General features: G+C 36.7%; 1 protein-coding gene across 1 annotated transcript in view; it reads right to left on the bottom strand.

The window, feature by feature from the left end:
- The window catches only part of DACH2 (dachshund family transcription factor 2), a 164,626-nt gene that overhangs the window by 13,112 nt on the left and 136,471 nt on the right, over positions 1-15,043 (bottom strand). The window contains exons 7-8 of the mRNA XM_070461897.1: positions 3,518-3,664; positions 223-288 (exon numbers count right to left, since the gene is read on the bottom strand). Coding sequence (XP_070317998.1) covers positions 223-288; positions 3,518-3,664 — 213 coding nt within the window. The remainder of the gene's footprint in view (positions 1-222; positions 289-3,517; positions 3,665-15,043) is intronic.

Genomic DNA, 15,043 nt, shown 5'->3' with positions numbered 1-15,043 from the left:
TAAGAAAAGTTTTATTTATTTATGTGAAAAGTATTATTATTTATTATGAGAGTATTACTTATGTATTATTATTTAATCATCATTATTATGTATTATTTATTTAAGTATTATTTTTTTATGATATTTATTTATGAAAAGTATCAACAAAGGAGCTCATCCCCATCCAACCCTCTGGGATCATATATTAAGTAGTTGCAGAAAGAAGTAGGCTGTTTACTGTACCTTGCATAGCAGAACTACCATGAGGAGTTCCAGTGTTCTCTATTTCAATATCTGGAAGCACAGTATCTGAAAGAAGTGACACTCAAGATTACAGTATATTCTATTTTTCCTGATTCCATTTAAGTATAAACTCTCAGCTGGCCAGGGTCTTGGCCCTATAGTAAACATGAGACTTTGATTGGCATTTTGATTTTTTTTTGTATGTCAATGTATTTTTAATGGTAGTGTTTAGAGATCCACTGACTGAAACCTCCCTGCCTGGACAGGCACCATAGTAACTACGTGCATGAGTTATCTTACAAAAGGTGGTCCTGGTAAGGAACACAGAACTAACAAGCTACTACCAAATGGAAGAATTCGAGAAAGGTCAAAAGGAGAGAGGAAACACCAGTCCATATGTCCTATCAACCTCCTAGAATCCTTCTCGCTGGAATCTATCTTTGCTGAGTGATGTGCGTGCCACCCGAAGGGACCCTAAGTCAAGAGTGATTGGCCAGAGACAACATGGAAACTAATCTAGCTATCATAAAATCCGAGACTGTGAGTCACATGGCAAAGCAGTTCTCCTGGGTTCCCTTACTCTCCTGCTCTCCACCTAGGGGGCCCCTTCCCAATAAAGTAACTTGTGCCTCCTTGGACAATCCATTGCCAAGTGTTAGGAAAGAGCTCACTCTTGGGCCCTGGAAGGGGCCCCCTTTCCTACAACAGTAAGAAGGAGGATTATAAACCTTAGCTAAATTCTACAATTAGGCATATATTTCCAGGTATATAGTAAATACCTATTTATTCATTTTACTCTAGAGATAAATCTCAGGAAAATAATCTATCCATAAAAACCCCCTCAGACTATCAGGTAACATACCCTGACTATGGAATAAGGAAAAAGTTAATATAATTACCCCATTCCTATGTATATTTTCCATTTGTGAAATGTGATAGATGATTATCTCTATGGTAAATGTACATGAACATGAAAACACAGACTATGATTTCTGGTCTTTATTTAGTACTGGTTCTTGGGGCCAAGAGATACATGAATTGTTTAAAACAAATAAACAAAAAATCTTGAGGAGAAGAAGCAAGGAGCTGGGTTTCTTATTTTCGCTTTTAAATATGATTATCTAAAAGTTATTCATATTCATGAAGCACAGCTTAATATGGCCATTTCTGTATATAAATTGCTCAGACACCCTTGGGTAATATGATAACAGATGCCTATGTATCATCCAATGTCATCGAGGATTAATGTGAGAAAGAAATGACTTGAATACAAGTTACCCACATGCTGTAAAAACAGACACTTTTCCTTTGTAACAGAGGACACTGGAGCTACAGTGGAATTCACATATGAGTGGATTTAAAATATATATATATATATAAAAAACTCAAGAGTCCTCAGAATTACATCTTCAGAGCCTCAAATAATGAGTGTACTGAACATTTGCTCCATTGTTGGCTCCCATTGTCTAAGATGTTCCATAGTATGAGATATTGATGTATTATTATTTATCCTCTCTCTTCTGTGTCTCAATAAGGCATGGCTGTCATGAGCTAATAATCTAGTTCTGTATTTCTATTGACTGTGAGGACAATGATTTAAGATAGTCACAGCAAAAAGGGAATTGAATTTTTAGGAGGTAAAAATATGATTGAACATTTGTATGGAATTCTCTATTCATTCATAGTATATGGCACTTGAAGAAACACTCTTTCAGTTCATACTTGTGTCATATCATGTATGGAATATGTGCACACGTATGAATAAAATTCTTAGGCTCATCCTTATTATATACACATATCAGTTAAATATACCAGCTGTTAATATGCTATGGAAGAAGAACTTGAATAGTCTATGAGATAAAATTATATTGTAGAGCTTCATAATTTAAAATAGACTCAGAAAAAATTGGAATTAAGAGATTTCATGAGAAGCACCTCTTCTCACAGGAGCTCCAGTAATTTATTTAGAACATTCTTTTTCAATCAGGCACTCTTGAAGCCCTCATCACTGATACAATCTACATTAAAGGAGCCAGCCTTCTAAAGCTCATTAAAATAAAAGAAACATTATTATGGAGAACAGTGTGGAGATTTCTTAAAAAACTGGAAATAGAACTGCCATATGACCCAGCAATACCACTTCTGGGCATATACACCAAGGAAACCAGATCTGAAAGAGACACGTGCACCCCAATGTTCATCGCAGCACTGTTTATAATAGCCAGGACATGGAAGCAACCTAGATGCCCATCAGCAGACGAATGGATGAGGAAGCTGTGGTACATATACACCATGGAATATTACTCAGCCATTAAAAAGAATTCATTTGAATCAGTTCTAATGAGATGGATGAAACTGGAGCCCATTTATACAGAGTGAAGTAAGCCAGAAAGATAAAGAACATTACAGCATACTAAGGCATATATATGGAATTTAGAAAGATGGTAATGATAACCCTATATGCAAAACAGAAAAAGAGACACAGATGTACAGAACAGACTGTTGGACTCTGTGGGAGAAGGCGAGGGTGGGATGTTTTGAGAGAACAGCATGAATATTATCTATAGTGAAACAGATCACCAGCCCAGGTTGGATGCATGAGACAAGTGCTCAGGCCTGGTGCACTGGGAAGACCCAGAGGAATCGGGTGGAGAGGGAGATGGGAGGGGGGATCGGGATGGGGAATACATGTAACTCCATGGCTGATTCATGTCAATGTATGACAAAACCCACTGCAATGTTGTGAAGTAATTAGCCTCAAACTAATAAAAATAAATGAAAAAAAAATAAAATAAATGAAATATTAAAACAAACATCAACATATTTTAACATGAATGGAGATAAAATACATTTTAAGTGTAGGGAAGTTATCAATATTACTTCTGCAAAAACCAGGAGGATTTCCTTATTCTGAACCTATTATATCTCCCAGAATAGGGATTATTTTGACAGATTTAATTAATGACCTAAAACACCTGGCTTCAAATTAATGTATTAATTGTGTGCTTATTCACTCATTCTTGTCTGACTCTTTGTGACCCCATGGACTGTGGCCCTCCAGGGTCCCCTTTCCATGGAGATTCTCCAGGCAAGAATACTGGAGTGGATTGCCATGCCCTCCTTCAGGGGATCTTCCCAAGCCAGTGATCAAACCCAGTTCTCTTTGTCATTTGAGCCACTTGGGAAGCCCTGATGTATTCATTGTTCCTGGACAAAGTCTCTCCCACTTCATCTCCCTCCCTCACCCCCTTCCCCTTTGTGTACCCTGATTGTGAAGTTCCAATTCACACATTACCTTTCAACATCCTTAGTCCACTGTCACTAGTAGTGGCTTGCTTAAGTGCTTGCTCCACTTTCTCCCTGCGCTTTGATTCAAATTCCAAGGCTTCTTGTAGCTTTTTCTTTGTTTTTTTCTCCTTCTTTAGGCGCTTTTGCATGGTAGCTGAAATATGGAAAGGGAAGTAGTTTTCAAAGGCTTGGTCATTGAAATCAAGTTGCCAGTTTTTATGAATTATAAAAAATAGATACAGATTCAGGTAGATATATAAATGTATGATTAGCTTCTTTTGATTCCAATTATCATCAGACCCAACCAAAGAGTATTCAGTCATATAATTGATTTGTTATTGCTTTCACATCTCCAGTAAGTAAGCTCTATAATACACATACATTTATACAATGTTGGTGGTATTACTGGAAAACTGTTTTCTACTTTGACTACATGAATTTAGTGATAACATGAAATATTTTATAAATTTGTTAAGAAAAGTATTCTTATTATTCATCGGGTTATTCCTTTACATACTTCAAAATAAAAAAAAATCCTGAAAATATTCATTGAGTTTCAAAACATGGTATGTTTTTTAAAACTTACGATGTTCAGGGTCTATTTCTCTGAGATGTTACTACTTTTAAGGGACAATATTTATCTCTTTAAGTATATGCACGCATCATCAGACTCTGCATCTCTCAATATATTTATATTTGAACCTATCTACATATTTTAAAGAGAATAATATTCAGCAATCATTTTATTAAGCAATCTATAAAGGCACAATAGCATTTTTCATAAACAGTAAAGGAAATGAAGAGATAAAAACAATTATAACTCAACTCTCAAGGCTTTATATCCTAACTAGAAACTTTAACTGCCCTAATGTATAATTGTTACTATACTCTGAAACCTTTAAATCTGTGATAATTTCTCAAATAGAATTAGTGAACTTTAGTAATTATATTGGTACACAGTAGGGTTCTAACAGGGTTCTAAGCAAACCAACCTTCACATTCTTCCACAATCAGTTTTTAAAAATTGAGATATTAATATCATGGAAATAGAAAACCATTCAAGGAACATTAAGCAAAATTATAAATTATATGATATTTAAAAAGTTAAAATATTCATATACATTTAAAATATTTCAATTGCAGTAAACAGAATAAGATGCTAATTTGAATTTCAATTGCTTTATCTCACATTTCAATGTTTTTTCATATAAATGACCTTCAGCAACTTGAAAACAGTCACTCATTTAAATGTGTGCTTATTTCAGAGGACTAAGGTAATAACAAGATGAAAATCTTGAAATAGAGACACTGAGAATGTATGGTTTCTGTTCCATTTTTGAAAAAATGCTGCTAAATAAGGTTGAATATAAAAAGACCTTACTATTATAATTATACTTAATTATCATTAAAATAAAGCATTCAGTAAATTATTTAACTCAAAAACATAGATTTATTCAAATTAATGTATAATTTAATGTCCATGATAAGACAAAATTTTGCTTCTAGTAAAATTATTTATTGAAAAATATTCCATATGTCGATTCTCTTGAAATTTATGATGCCATACATTATAAACAATGCCATAGGATATTACATTTAGAACTATATAAAAATAATAACTATATTTATTTAGGACCTTTCATATATGGAACATTTTCCTGGAACTACATCTCCTTTAAATCTTACAAAAACACAATAAGGAAGACATTGGTATCTCCACTACATAGATGAAGAAACTTAGTCCTTGAGACGTTACAAAATTCACTCAAGGATGTGAGGGCGATCTGGTTGCGACATCTGTCACCCCACTGATTGCCAGGGTTGATTTGGCTGATCTGGCTCGTTAGGCGGGTGTCCCCTTCCTCAGTCACTGCTCCAAGTGTGTCCCTCCCAAAGCTGCGCGCTCGGTTGAAGAGGACGACCATCCCCGATAGAGAACCGGTCCTTGGTCAAGGGTATACGAGTAGCCGCGCTCCCCTGCTAGAAACTCCAAACAAACTCTCAAAATCCACTCAAGATCCAAGAATCAGTAGTTCTCATAGCCCTAGGACCAAAGATCATATAGGTAGTTGCTTCAAAGCCTGGGGCCATATAGTTGGACAAGGACCAAAATAGATGAACTTAAACCTTTCTTGTAGCTCTATCTTTATTTGATTCTAAGTATTTAATTTGTAAATAATATTATTCAGTTCAGCTCAGTCGCTCAGTCCTGTCTGATTCTTTGCGCCCCCACGAACTGCAGCACGCCAGGCCTCAATGTTTATCACCAACTCCCGGAGTCTACCCAAACCCATGTCCATTGAGTCGGTGATGTCATCCAATCATCTCATCCTCTGTTGCCCTTTTCTCCTCCTGCCCTCAATCTTTCCCAGCATCAGGGTCTTTTCAAATGAGTCAGCTCTTCACATGAGGTGGTCAAAGTATTGGAGTTTCAGCTTCAGCATCAGTCCTTCCAATGAACACTAAGGACTGATCTCCCTTAGGATGGGCTGGTTGGATCTCCTTGCAGTCCAAGGGACTCTCAAGAGTTTTCTCGAACACCACAATTCAAAAGCATCAATTCATCAGCACTCAGTTTTCTTTATAGTCCAACTCTCACATCCATACATGATTACTGGAAAAACCATAGCCTTGACTAGATGGACCTTTGTGGACAAAGTAATGTCTCTGTTTTTTAATATACTGTCTAGGTTGGTCATAAATTTTCTTCCAAGGAGCAAGCATCTTTTAATTTCATTGCTGCAGTCACCATCTGCCGTGATTCTGGAGCCCCCAAAAATAAAGTCAGCCACTGTTTCCACTGTTTCCCCATCTTTTTGCCATGAAGTGATGGGACTGGATGCCATGATCTTAGTTTTCTGAATGTTGAGCTTTAAGCCATTGTTTTCACTCTGCTCTTTCACTTTCATCAAGAGACTCTTTAGTTCTTCTTCACTTTCTGCCATAAGGGTGGTGTCATCTGCATATCTGAGGTTATTGATATTTCTCCTGGCAATCTTGATTCCAGCTTGTGCTTTCTCGAGCTCAGCGTTTTTCATGATGTACTCTGCATATAAGTTAAATAAGCAGGGTGACAATATACAACCTTGATGTACGCCTTTTCCCATTTGGAACCAGTCTGTTGGTCCATGCCCAGTTCTAACTGTTGCTTCCTGACCTGCATACAGGTTTCTCAAGAGGCAGGTCAGGTGGTCTGGTATTCCCATCTCTTTCAGAATTTTCCACAGTTTATTGTGATCCACACAGTTGAAAGCCTTTGGCATAGTCAATAAAGCAGAAATAGATGTTTTTCTGGAACTCTCTTGCTTTTTTGATTATCCAGCAGATGTTGGCAATTTGATGTCTGCTTCCTCTGCTTTTTCTAAATCAAGTAACACATTCTTGCTAGGAATCACCTATCTAACTACCTAATAACTACCTAACTACCTAATAACTACCTAACCAAAGGTAGTTAAGTAGAATATTCAAGAATGATACATCGCTCTCATGGGAGAAAGATACTCAGGGGTTCTTACTATTTATGTATATGCAAATGTGCATATATACAATTTTACATATGTTCTTTATATGTGTATATATGTTGCTACTATATTATCTATAAACTTGAGGAGACATTATCTTTTAACTCTAATATCAATTTTCTCCTTTTTTCTTTTCAATAATATGACTTCAAATAGAGTTCATACTTTATCAGCAAAAGTAGGATCAATGGATATGAGGTATTTGGTCAGGTAGAAAGGAAGTTAAGTGATCATCCAGTAATAGATGATGATGTTGAGATTCATAGAGATGAAGAACATAGTTTCTCTAAGTCAATGACGATACTAGGAATAATTTTTATTGTATTCATCATAAGGTGTAAAGTGTTAAAAACAGTGCTTAACACTTAGCAGTCAGATGATAAGTATTAGCTAACAGTAGTAGTAGTAGCAGTGATGATAGTAGTAGAAGAGACAGTAATGACAGTAATAGTAATGATAATAGAATAATAGTAGTGGTATTACTATTATATCATGATTATTAAATTTATTAAATACAAATGCTTCATGGTAAATCTATGTCTAGGAATTTTTAAAAGAAAATAGATGTGATATCAATTACAAAGACTGACATGAAGAGTCTATAAGAAGTAAACAGAAATCAGCATGGTTAGATCCCTAAAAGTTAGATGCCAATTTTAATGTATGTAGTTTTTCATAAATCAATTTGTGTTACTATATTAAACATATAATTATTTGTTTTTTGTTGTTGCTTAATCACTGTCATGTCTGATTCTTTGAGACCCCATGGACTGCAACCTGACAGGCTCCTCTGTCCATGGGATTTTCCAGGCAAGAATACTGGAGTGGGTTGCCATTTCCTTTTCCAGGGATCTTCCTGACCCATGTCTCCTGCATTGCAGGTGGATTCTTTATCACTGAGCCATCAGGGAAGCCCAAAATTATTTGTTACTTTTGTATAAATGATTTCTCTACAAAAGATATGTGCTTTTATGACTCTTAATCATAATAATTCATAATTTCCCTCTGCTCTTAAACAGTATCAGATTTGATACCTTCCAACCTGGGGTAGAGGGGAAGCATCTTCCAATGTCATATCATTTTGCCTTTTCATACTGTTCATGGGGTTCTTGTGGCAAGAATACTGGAGTGGTTTGACATTCCCTCCTCTAGTTGACCACATCTTATCAGAACTCTTATGACCCATCTGTCTTGGGTGGCCCTGTACTGTATGGCTCATAGCTTCATTGAGCTATACAATCCCCTTTGCCATGACAAGGCTGTAATCCATGAAGAGGTTAGAGAATAGCTCCAGAAAGAATGATGCAGCTGGGTCAAAGTGGAAGTGACACTCAGTTGTGGATGTATCTGGTGGTGAAAGTAAAGTCTGATGCTATAAAGAACAATATTGTATAGGAACCTGGAATGTTATGTCCATAAATCAAAGCAAGTTGGATGTGTTCAGGTAGGAGATGGCAAGAGTGAACATCAACATCTTAGGAATCAGTGAACTAAAATGGGTGGGAACAGGTTAATTCAACTCAGATAACCATTACATCTACTGCTGTGGGAAAGAATCCTTAGAAGAAATTGAGTAACCCTCATAGTCAACAAAACAGGTCAAAATGCATTACTTGGGTGCAGTCTCAAAAATGACAGAATCTTTGTTAATTTCCAAACCAAACCATTCAACATCACAGTAATCAAGTCTATGTCCCAATCACCAATGCTGAAGAAACTGAAGTTGACTGGTTCTATGAAGACCTACAAGACTTAAAAATAATAATAACAACAACAAAAAAGATGTTCTTTTTGTCATAGCAGATTGGAATGCAAAAGTAAGAAGTCAACAGATACCTGGAGTAATAGGCAAGTTTGGCCTTGGAGTACAAAACGAAGCAAGGCAAAGGCTAATAAGAGTTTTATCAAGAAAACACACTGGTTGTAGCAAACACCATTTTCCAACAAGCCAAGAGATGACTCTAAAAATGGACATCACCAGATGATCAATACAGAAATCAGATTGAGTATATTTTTGCAGCTGAAGATGGAAAAGTCAGAAAAAACAAGGCTGGAAATTGACTGTGGCTCAGATCATAAGCTCCTTATTACAAAATTCAGGTTTAAACTGAAGAAAGTAGGGAAAACCACAAGACAATTCAAGTATGGCAAATCAAATCCCTTATGACTGTACAGTGGAGGTGATGAATAAATTCAAGGGATGAGATCTGGTAGCAAAAGTGCCTGAAGAACTATGAATGGAGTTTCAGAACATTGTATAGGAAGCAGTGATCAAAACTCTCCCAAAGAAGAAATGCAAAAAGGCAAAGTGGTTGTCTGAGGAGGCTGTAAAAATAGTTGAGGAAAGATGGGAAGCAAAAGGCAAGGAAGAAACAGAAAAATATATGCAACTGAATGCAGAGTTCCAGAGAATACCAAGGAGAGATAAGAGGACCGTTTTAATGAAAAGTGCAAAGACATAAAGGAAAACAATAAAAAAGGAAAGACTAGAGATCCCTTCAAGAAAACTGGAGCTATCATGCAAGGTTAGGCATGATAAATGACAGAGAAGTAAGGCTCTAACAGAAGCAAGAGAGATTAAGTGACAAGAATACACAGAACTACACAAAATATCTTAATGACCTGGATAACCATGATGGTGTGGTCATTCACCTAGAGCCAGATATTCTGGAATGTGAAGTCAAGTGGGCCTTAGGAAGCATTAATATGAACAAAGTTAGTGGAGGTGATGGAATTCCAGCTGAACTATTTCAAATCCTAAAACATGATGCTGTTAAAGTGTTGCACTCAATATGTTGGAAAATTTGGAAAACACAAATGTGGCCATAGGACTTGAAAAGATATTTTCATCCCAATCCCAAAGAAGGGCAATGCCAAAGAATGTTCATTCAACCAGACAACTGTACTCATTTCACATGCTAGTAGGGTTAGGCTCAAAATTCTTCAAGCTAGGCTTTGGTAGTATATGAACCAAGAACTCCCAGATGTACAATCTGAGTTTAGAAAAGGTAGAGGAACAATAGAAAAAGCAAGAGAATTCCAGAAAAACATCTGCTTCTGCTTCATTGACTATTCTAAAGCCTTTGACTGTGTGGATCACAACAAACTGTGGAAAATTCTTAAAGTGATGGGTATACCATACCTCTTTATCTGTCTCCTCAGAAACCTGTATGTGGATCAAGAATCAACAGTTTGAATCAGACATGGAACAACTGACTGGTTCCAAATTGGAAAAGGAGTACAACAAAGCACTACGTTCTCACCTTGCTTATTTAACTTATAAGCAGAGTTCATCATGCGAAATACCAGGCTGGATGAACCACAAACTGGAACGAAGATTGCCAGGAGAAATTTCAACTGCCTCAGATATGCAGATAACACCACCCTAATGTCAGAATGTGAAGAGGAACTAAGGAACCTCTTGATGAGGATGAAAGAGGAGAGTGAAAATTTGGCTTGAAACTCAACATTCAAAAACTATGATCATAGCATCTGATCTCACCGCTTCATGACAAATAGAAGGGGAAAATTGGAAACAGTGACAAGTTTTCTTTTATGGGGCTGTAAAATCACTGCAGAGGGTGACTGAAGTCATGAAATTAAGAGACACTTTCTCCTTGGATGGAGGTTGTGACAAACCTAGACAGTATATTTGCCAACACGGTTCCATATAGTCAAAGCTATGGTTTTTACAGTAGTCATATATGGATGTGTGTGTTGAACCATAAAAAAGGCTAAGCATAGATGAATTGATGCTTTCAAATTGTTCTGCTGGAGAAGACTCTTGAGAGTCTCTTGGGCTAAAAGGAGAGCAAACCAGTCAATCCTAGAGGAAAACAACCCTGTATATTCATTGGAAGGACTGATGCTGAAGATGAAGCTCCCATAATTTGGCCATCTGATGTGAAGAGCCAACACATTGGAAATGACCCTGATGGTGGGAAAGATTGAAGGCACAAGGAGAAGAGTAAGGCACAGGATGAAATGATTACACAGCATCACCAACTCAATGTACATGAATTTGAGCAAACTCTGGAAGATAGTGGAGTACAAGGAAGCCTGATATGCTTCCATGGAGTCACAAAGAGTCAGACACGACTTATTGTCTGAACAGCAATCATAATAATACATATTGCATACCAAATATCAAAAATGTATTAATTTCTCCAAACCTTAGAAAGACAATTTAGCCTTTGTTTTCTAGAATTGAATGACTTCAGCAAGATAAGGTAATGTTTAATTCTTCTGAAATGCAATGGTTGAATTTCCATTTTGAACTAAGCTTATAATTTCTAGGCCCTAAGGAAAATATCTAGTAAAACTTAAACTTATTGATACAAATTTCTGAATATAATATTATTTTGGAATAATATAAATTTAGTGGATTTTACTCAAATGGTGTAACTCTTCATTGTTTAGGGAAGTATTATGTGGATTGTAAATTTTCTCTCCCTTTTTTGCTTCTCCTTCATACTCTTTAACTGTTACTTAAAGTTTGCTTTGTGATCATTCTATAGAAGATTAAGCAAAGAAAGGAAAAAGCTAAAAACACAACAACCACTCGCTGCTGTATAGTATTTTATGGAAAATATAAGGAAGAGGTGGAAATTATTGGTTAAAGTAAAATTTTGAATTTTCTTCAATTTTGATACAAGGTAGTCTCATTATCCATGTCTGCAGATTATCAAATGTCTACCCATTGTTGGAAAGTTATTTCTATTTCTGAAGAGTATTTCTTCATTTTCTCCCTTTTGTGTCCATATGCTACCCTATTTTAGTCCTCTTCACCACTGTCTAGATGAGGGCAATCTCCTTTTATATAGCTTCCTTGTTTCTAACCTCACTGTAAGTCCCCTTCTAATCTATTCCCAACACTGGAGTGTTCTATCTAATTAAAATCAGACCGGATCATTCCCCTGTTTATCTTTTAATACTTCTCATATTCTACAAGTCAAAATCCAAGGTAATCTTTTCCATGATTAAAACTCTGCTTTATAATATAGCCTCTATTTTCTGCATCATCTCTCAACATTTACTTTATAAAAGTCAAAGCCACAGTAATAAAAAACTGTATACACTTCCCCATGTTTGAGGCTTCTTGCCTCCATGCTTGGGCTTCCCTGGTTGCTCAGATGGAAAAGAATCCATCTGCAATGTGGGAGACTTGGATTCGATCCCTGGGCTGAGAAGACCTTCTGGAGAAGGGAACAGCTACCCGGTCCAGTATTCTGGCCTGGAGAAGTCCATGGACTGTATAGTCATGCTTATTGTTGCAGAATTAACAAATCACTCAGGTACTCTCATGCCCTTTCTTTCTTGGCTTACTGATTCTTCAAGACTCAGATTCAAGTGGCAGCATCAGAAAGCCTTCCTCAACCATCAAATCCCCAGAGCACCAAGTTGAATTAACTATCCTCTCTCTATATAAACTTATATAAATACATCATTGTTCTTGCCACTTTGTCTTAAAACTAACTGATTGGTTGTGCTAGCCCTTTAAAATGTAAATCTTTCAAGGACAGGAACTGAGTGTTATTTATCTTCTACCTTCAGAATCTAGTGCTGTTCTTGGCAAAGAGTAAGCATTTCATACATTAGGATTTTTTTTTTTTTTTTTGCAATAGTGAAAGATGTTTATCGGTTTTCACAATCAATAGCGAGACAAAAAATAAAATATAATTAAAATTGCAAGCTGTAATGGGAACATGATTAACAACAATATAAATAATTACATACAATCTTGGGGGTCAACAAATGGAAGTGCATACATGTACATGTTTTCATCTGCCCAACCAGTCTATGTCTTTTGGTTGGTGCATTTAATCCAGTTAAATTTAGGGTAATTATCCTAGGTAATTATATGAACCTATTACCATTTTCTTAATTGTTCTGGATTTACTTTACTGTAGGTCTTTTCCTCCTCTGGTGTTTTCTGCCTAGAGAAATTCCTTTAGCATTTGTTGTAAAGCTGGTTTGCTGGTGCTAAATTCTCATAACTTTTGCTTATCTGGAAAGCTTTTGATTTCTTCCTCAAATCTGAATGAGAGTTTTGCTGGGTAGAGTATTCTTGGTTGCAGTTTCTTCCCTTTCATCATTTTAAGTATATTCTGCCATTCTCTTCTGGCTTGTAGAATTTATGTTGACAAATCAGTTGAAAGACTGAAGGGAGTTCCCTTGTACGTTATTTGTCATTTTTCACTTGTTGCTTTTAATATTTTAACCTTGTCTTTAATTTTTTTCTGGTTGATTACTATGTGTCTTGTTGTGTTCCTCCTTGGATTTTTTGGTTGATTATTTTCTTTCCCAAGTGAGATAATTTTTCAGCTATTATATCTTCAAATATTTTCTCAGGTCCTTTCTCTCTCTCTTCTCCCTTTGGGACCCCTATAACGTGAGTGTTGGTACATTTAATATTGTCCCAGAGGTCTCTTAGGCTATCTTCATTTTCCATTCTTTTCCCTGTATTCTGTTCTGCAGCAATGATTTCCACCATTCTCTCTTCCAGGCTATTTATCCGTTCTTCTGCTTCAGTTATTCTATTAATTCCACCTGGTGTATTATTAATTTGTTTCTTTTTAGTTCTTCTAGGTTTTTAGTGAACATTTCTTGTGTCTTCTGCATTGTTTGCCTGAGATCCTGGCTCATCTTCACTATCATTACTCTAAATTCTTTTTCTGAAATGTTGTCTATGTTCACTTCATTTAGTTGTTTTTCTGGAGTTTTTTTTCTTGTCGCTACATCTGAGACATAACTTTCTGCTTTTTCATCATGATTACTTTCTATAATATGGTTTTTGTTTTAGCCACTGTGAAACTGTACTTCTTTTTTCTTCTTCCGTCTGCCCCCTGATGGATGAGGCTAAGAGGCTTGTGTAAGCTTCCTGCTGGGAGTGATTGATGATGGGAAAAACTAAGTCTTGCTCTGGTGGGCACGGCCTTGCTCAGTAAAGCTTTAAACCAATTATTTGCTGATGGGTGGAGTTGCATTCCCTCACTGTTAATTGTTTGGCCTGAGACGAGCCAGCCTTGGGGTCTATGAATTCTATATCTAGAGTTAATGGTGAACTCCATAAGGATTTTACGACAAGGGGGACTCTCCTGGCCTGATGCTGCCAGTGTTCCCACCCCTGAGGTGAGCCCCTGCAAACCCACACCTCCACAGGAGACCCTTCAACACTAGCAGGTAGATTTTGTTCAATCTCCTGTGGGTTCTGGCTATGTGGATCATAACAAACTGAAAAACTCTTAAAGAGATGGGAACACCAGACCATCTTACCTGTCTCCTGAGAAACCTGTATGCAGGCCAAGAAGCAACAGTTAGAACACTGCATGGAACAAATGACTGGTTCAGAATTGAGAAAGGAGTATGACAAGGCTGTTTATTGTCACCCTGTTTGCTTAACTTATGTGCAGAGCACATCATCCAAAATGCCAGGCTGGATGAGCTACAAATTGGAATCAAGATTGCTGGGAGAAACATTAACAACCTCAAATATGCTGAAGATACCACTCTAATGGCAGAAAGTGAAGAGGAACTAAAGAGCTTAGTGATGAGGGTGAAGGAGAAGAGTGAAAAAATCTGGCTTAAAACTCAATATTAAAAAATTTAAGATCATGGCATCCGGTCCCATCACTTCATGGCAAATAGAAGGTGAAAAGGTGAAAGCAGTGACAATTTCCTATTCTTGGGCTCTAAAATCACTGGGGATCCTCACTGCAGACATGGAATTAGAAGACGATTGCTTCTTGGCAGGAAAGCTATGAAAAACCTAGACAGTGTGTCACTTTGCCAACAAAGATCCATATAGTCATGTCTATGGTCTTTCCAGTAGTCATGTATGGATGTGAGAACTGGACAATAAAGAAGGCAGAATGCCGAAGAATTGATTTTTTCAAACTGTGGTGCTGGAGAAGACTTTTGAGAGTCCGTTGTAAAGCAAGGAGATCAAGCCAGTCGATTTTAACGGAAATCAACCCTGAATACTCTTTGGAAGGACTAATGCTGAATCTTCA

Source organism: Odocoileus virginianus, chromosome X (assembly GCF_023699985.2).
Source record: "Odocoileus virginianus isolate 20LAN1187 ecotype Illinois chromosome X, Ovbor_1.2, whole genome shotgun sequence".
Lineage (NCBI taxonomy): Eukaryota > Metazoa > Chordata > Mammalia > Artiodactyla > Cervidae > Odocoileus > Odocoileus virginianus.
This window is presented reverse-complemented; position numbering and strand designations above follow the sequence as displayed.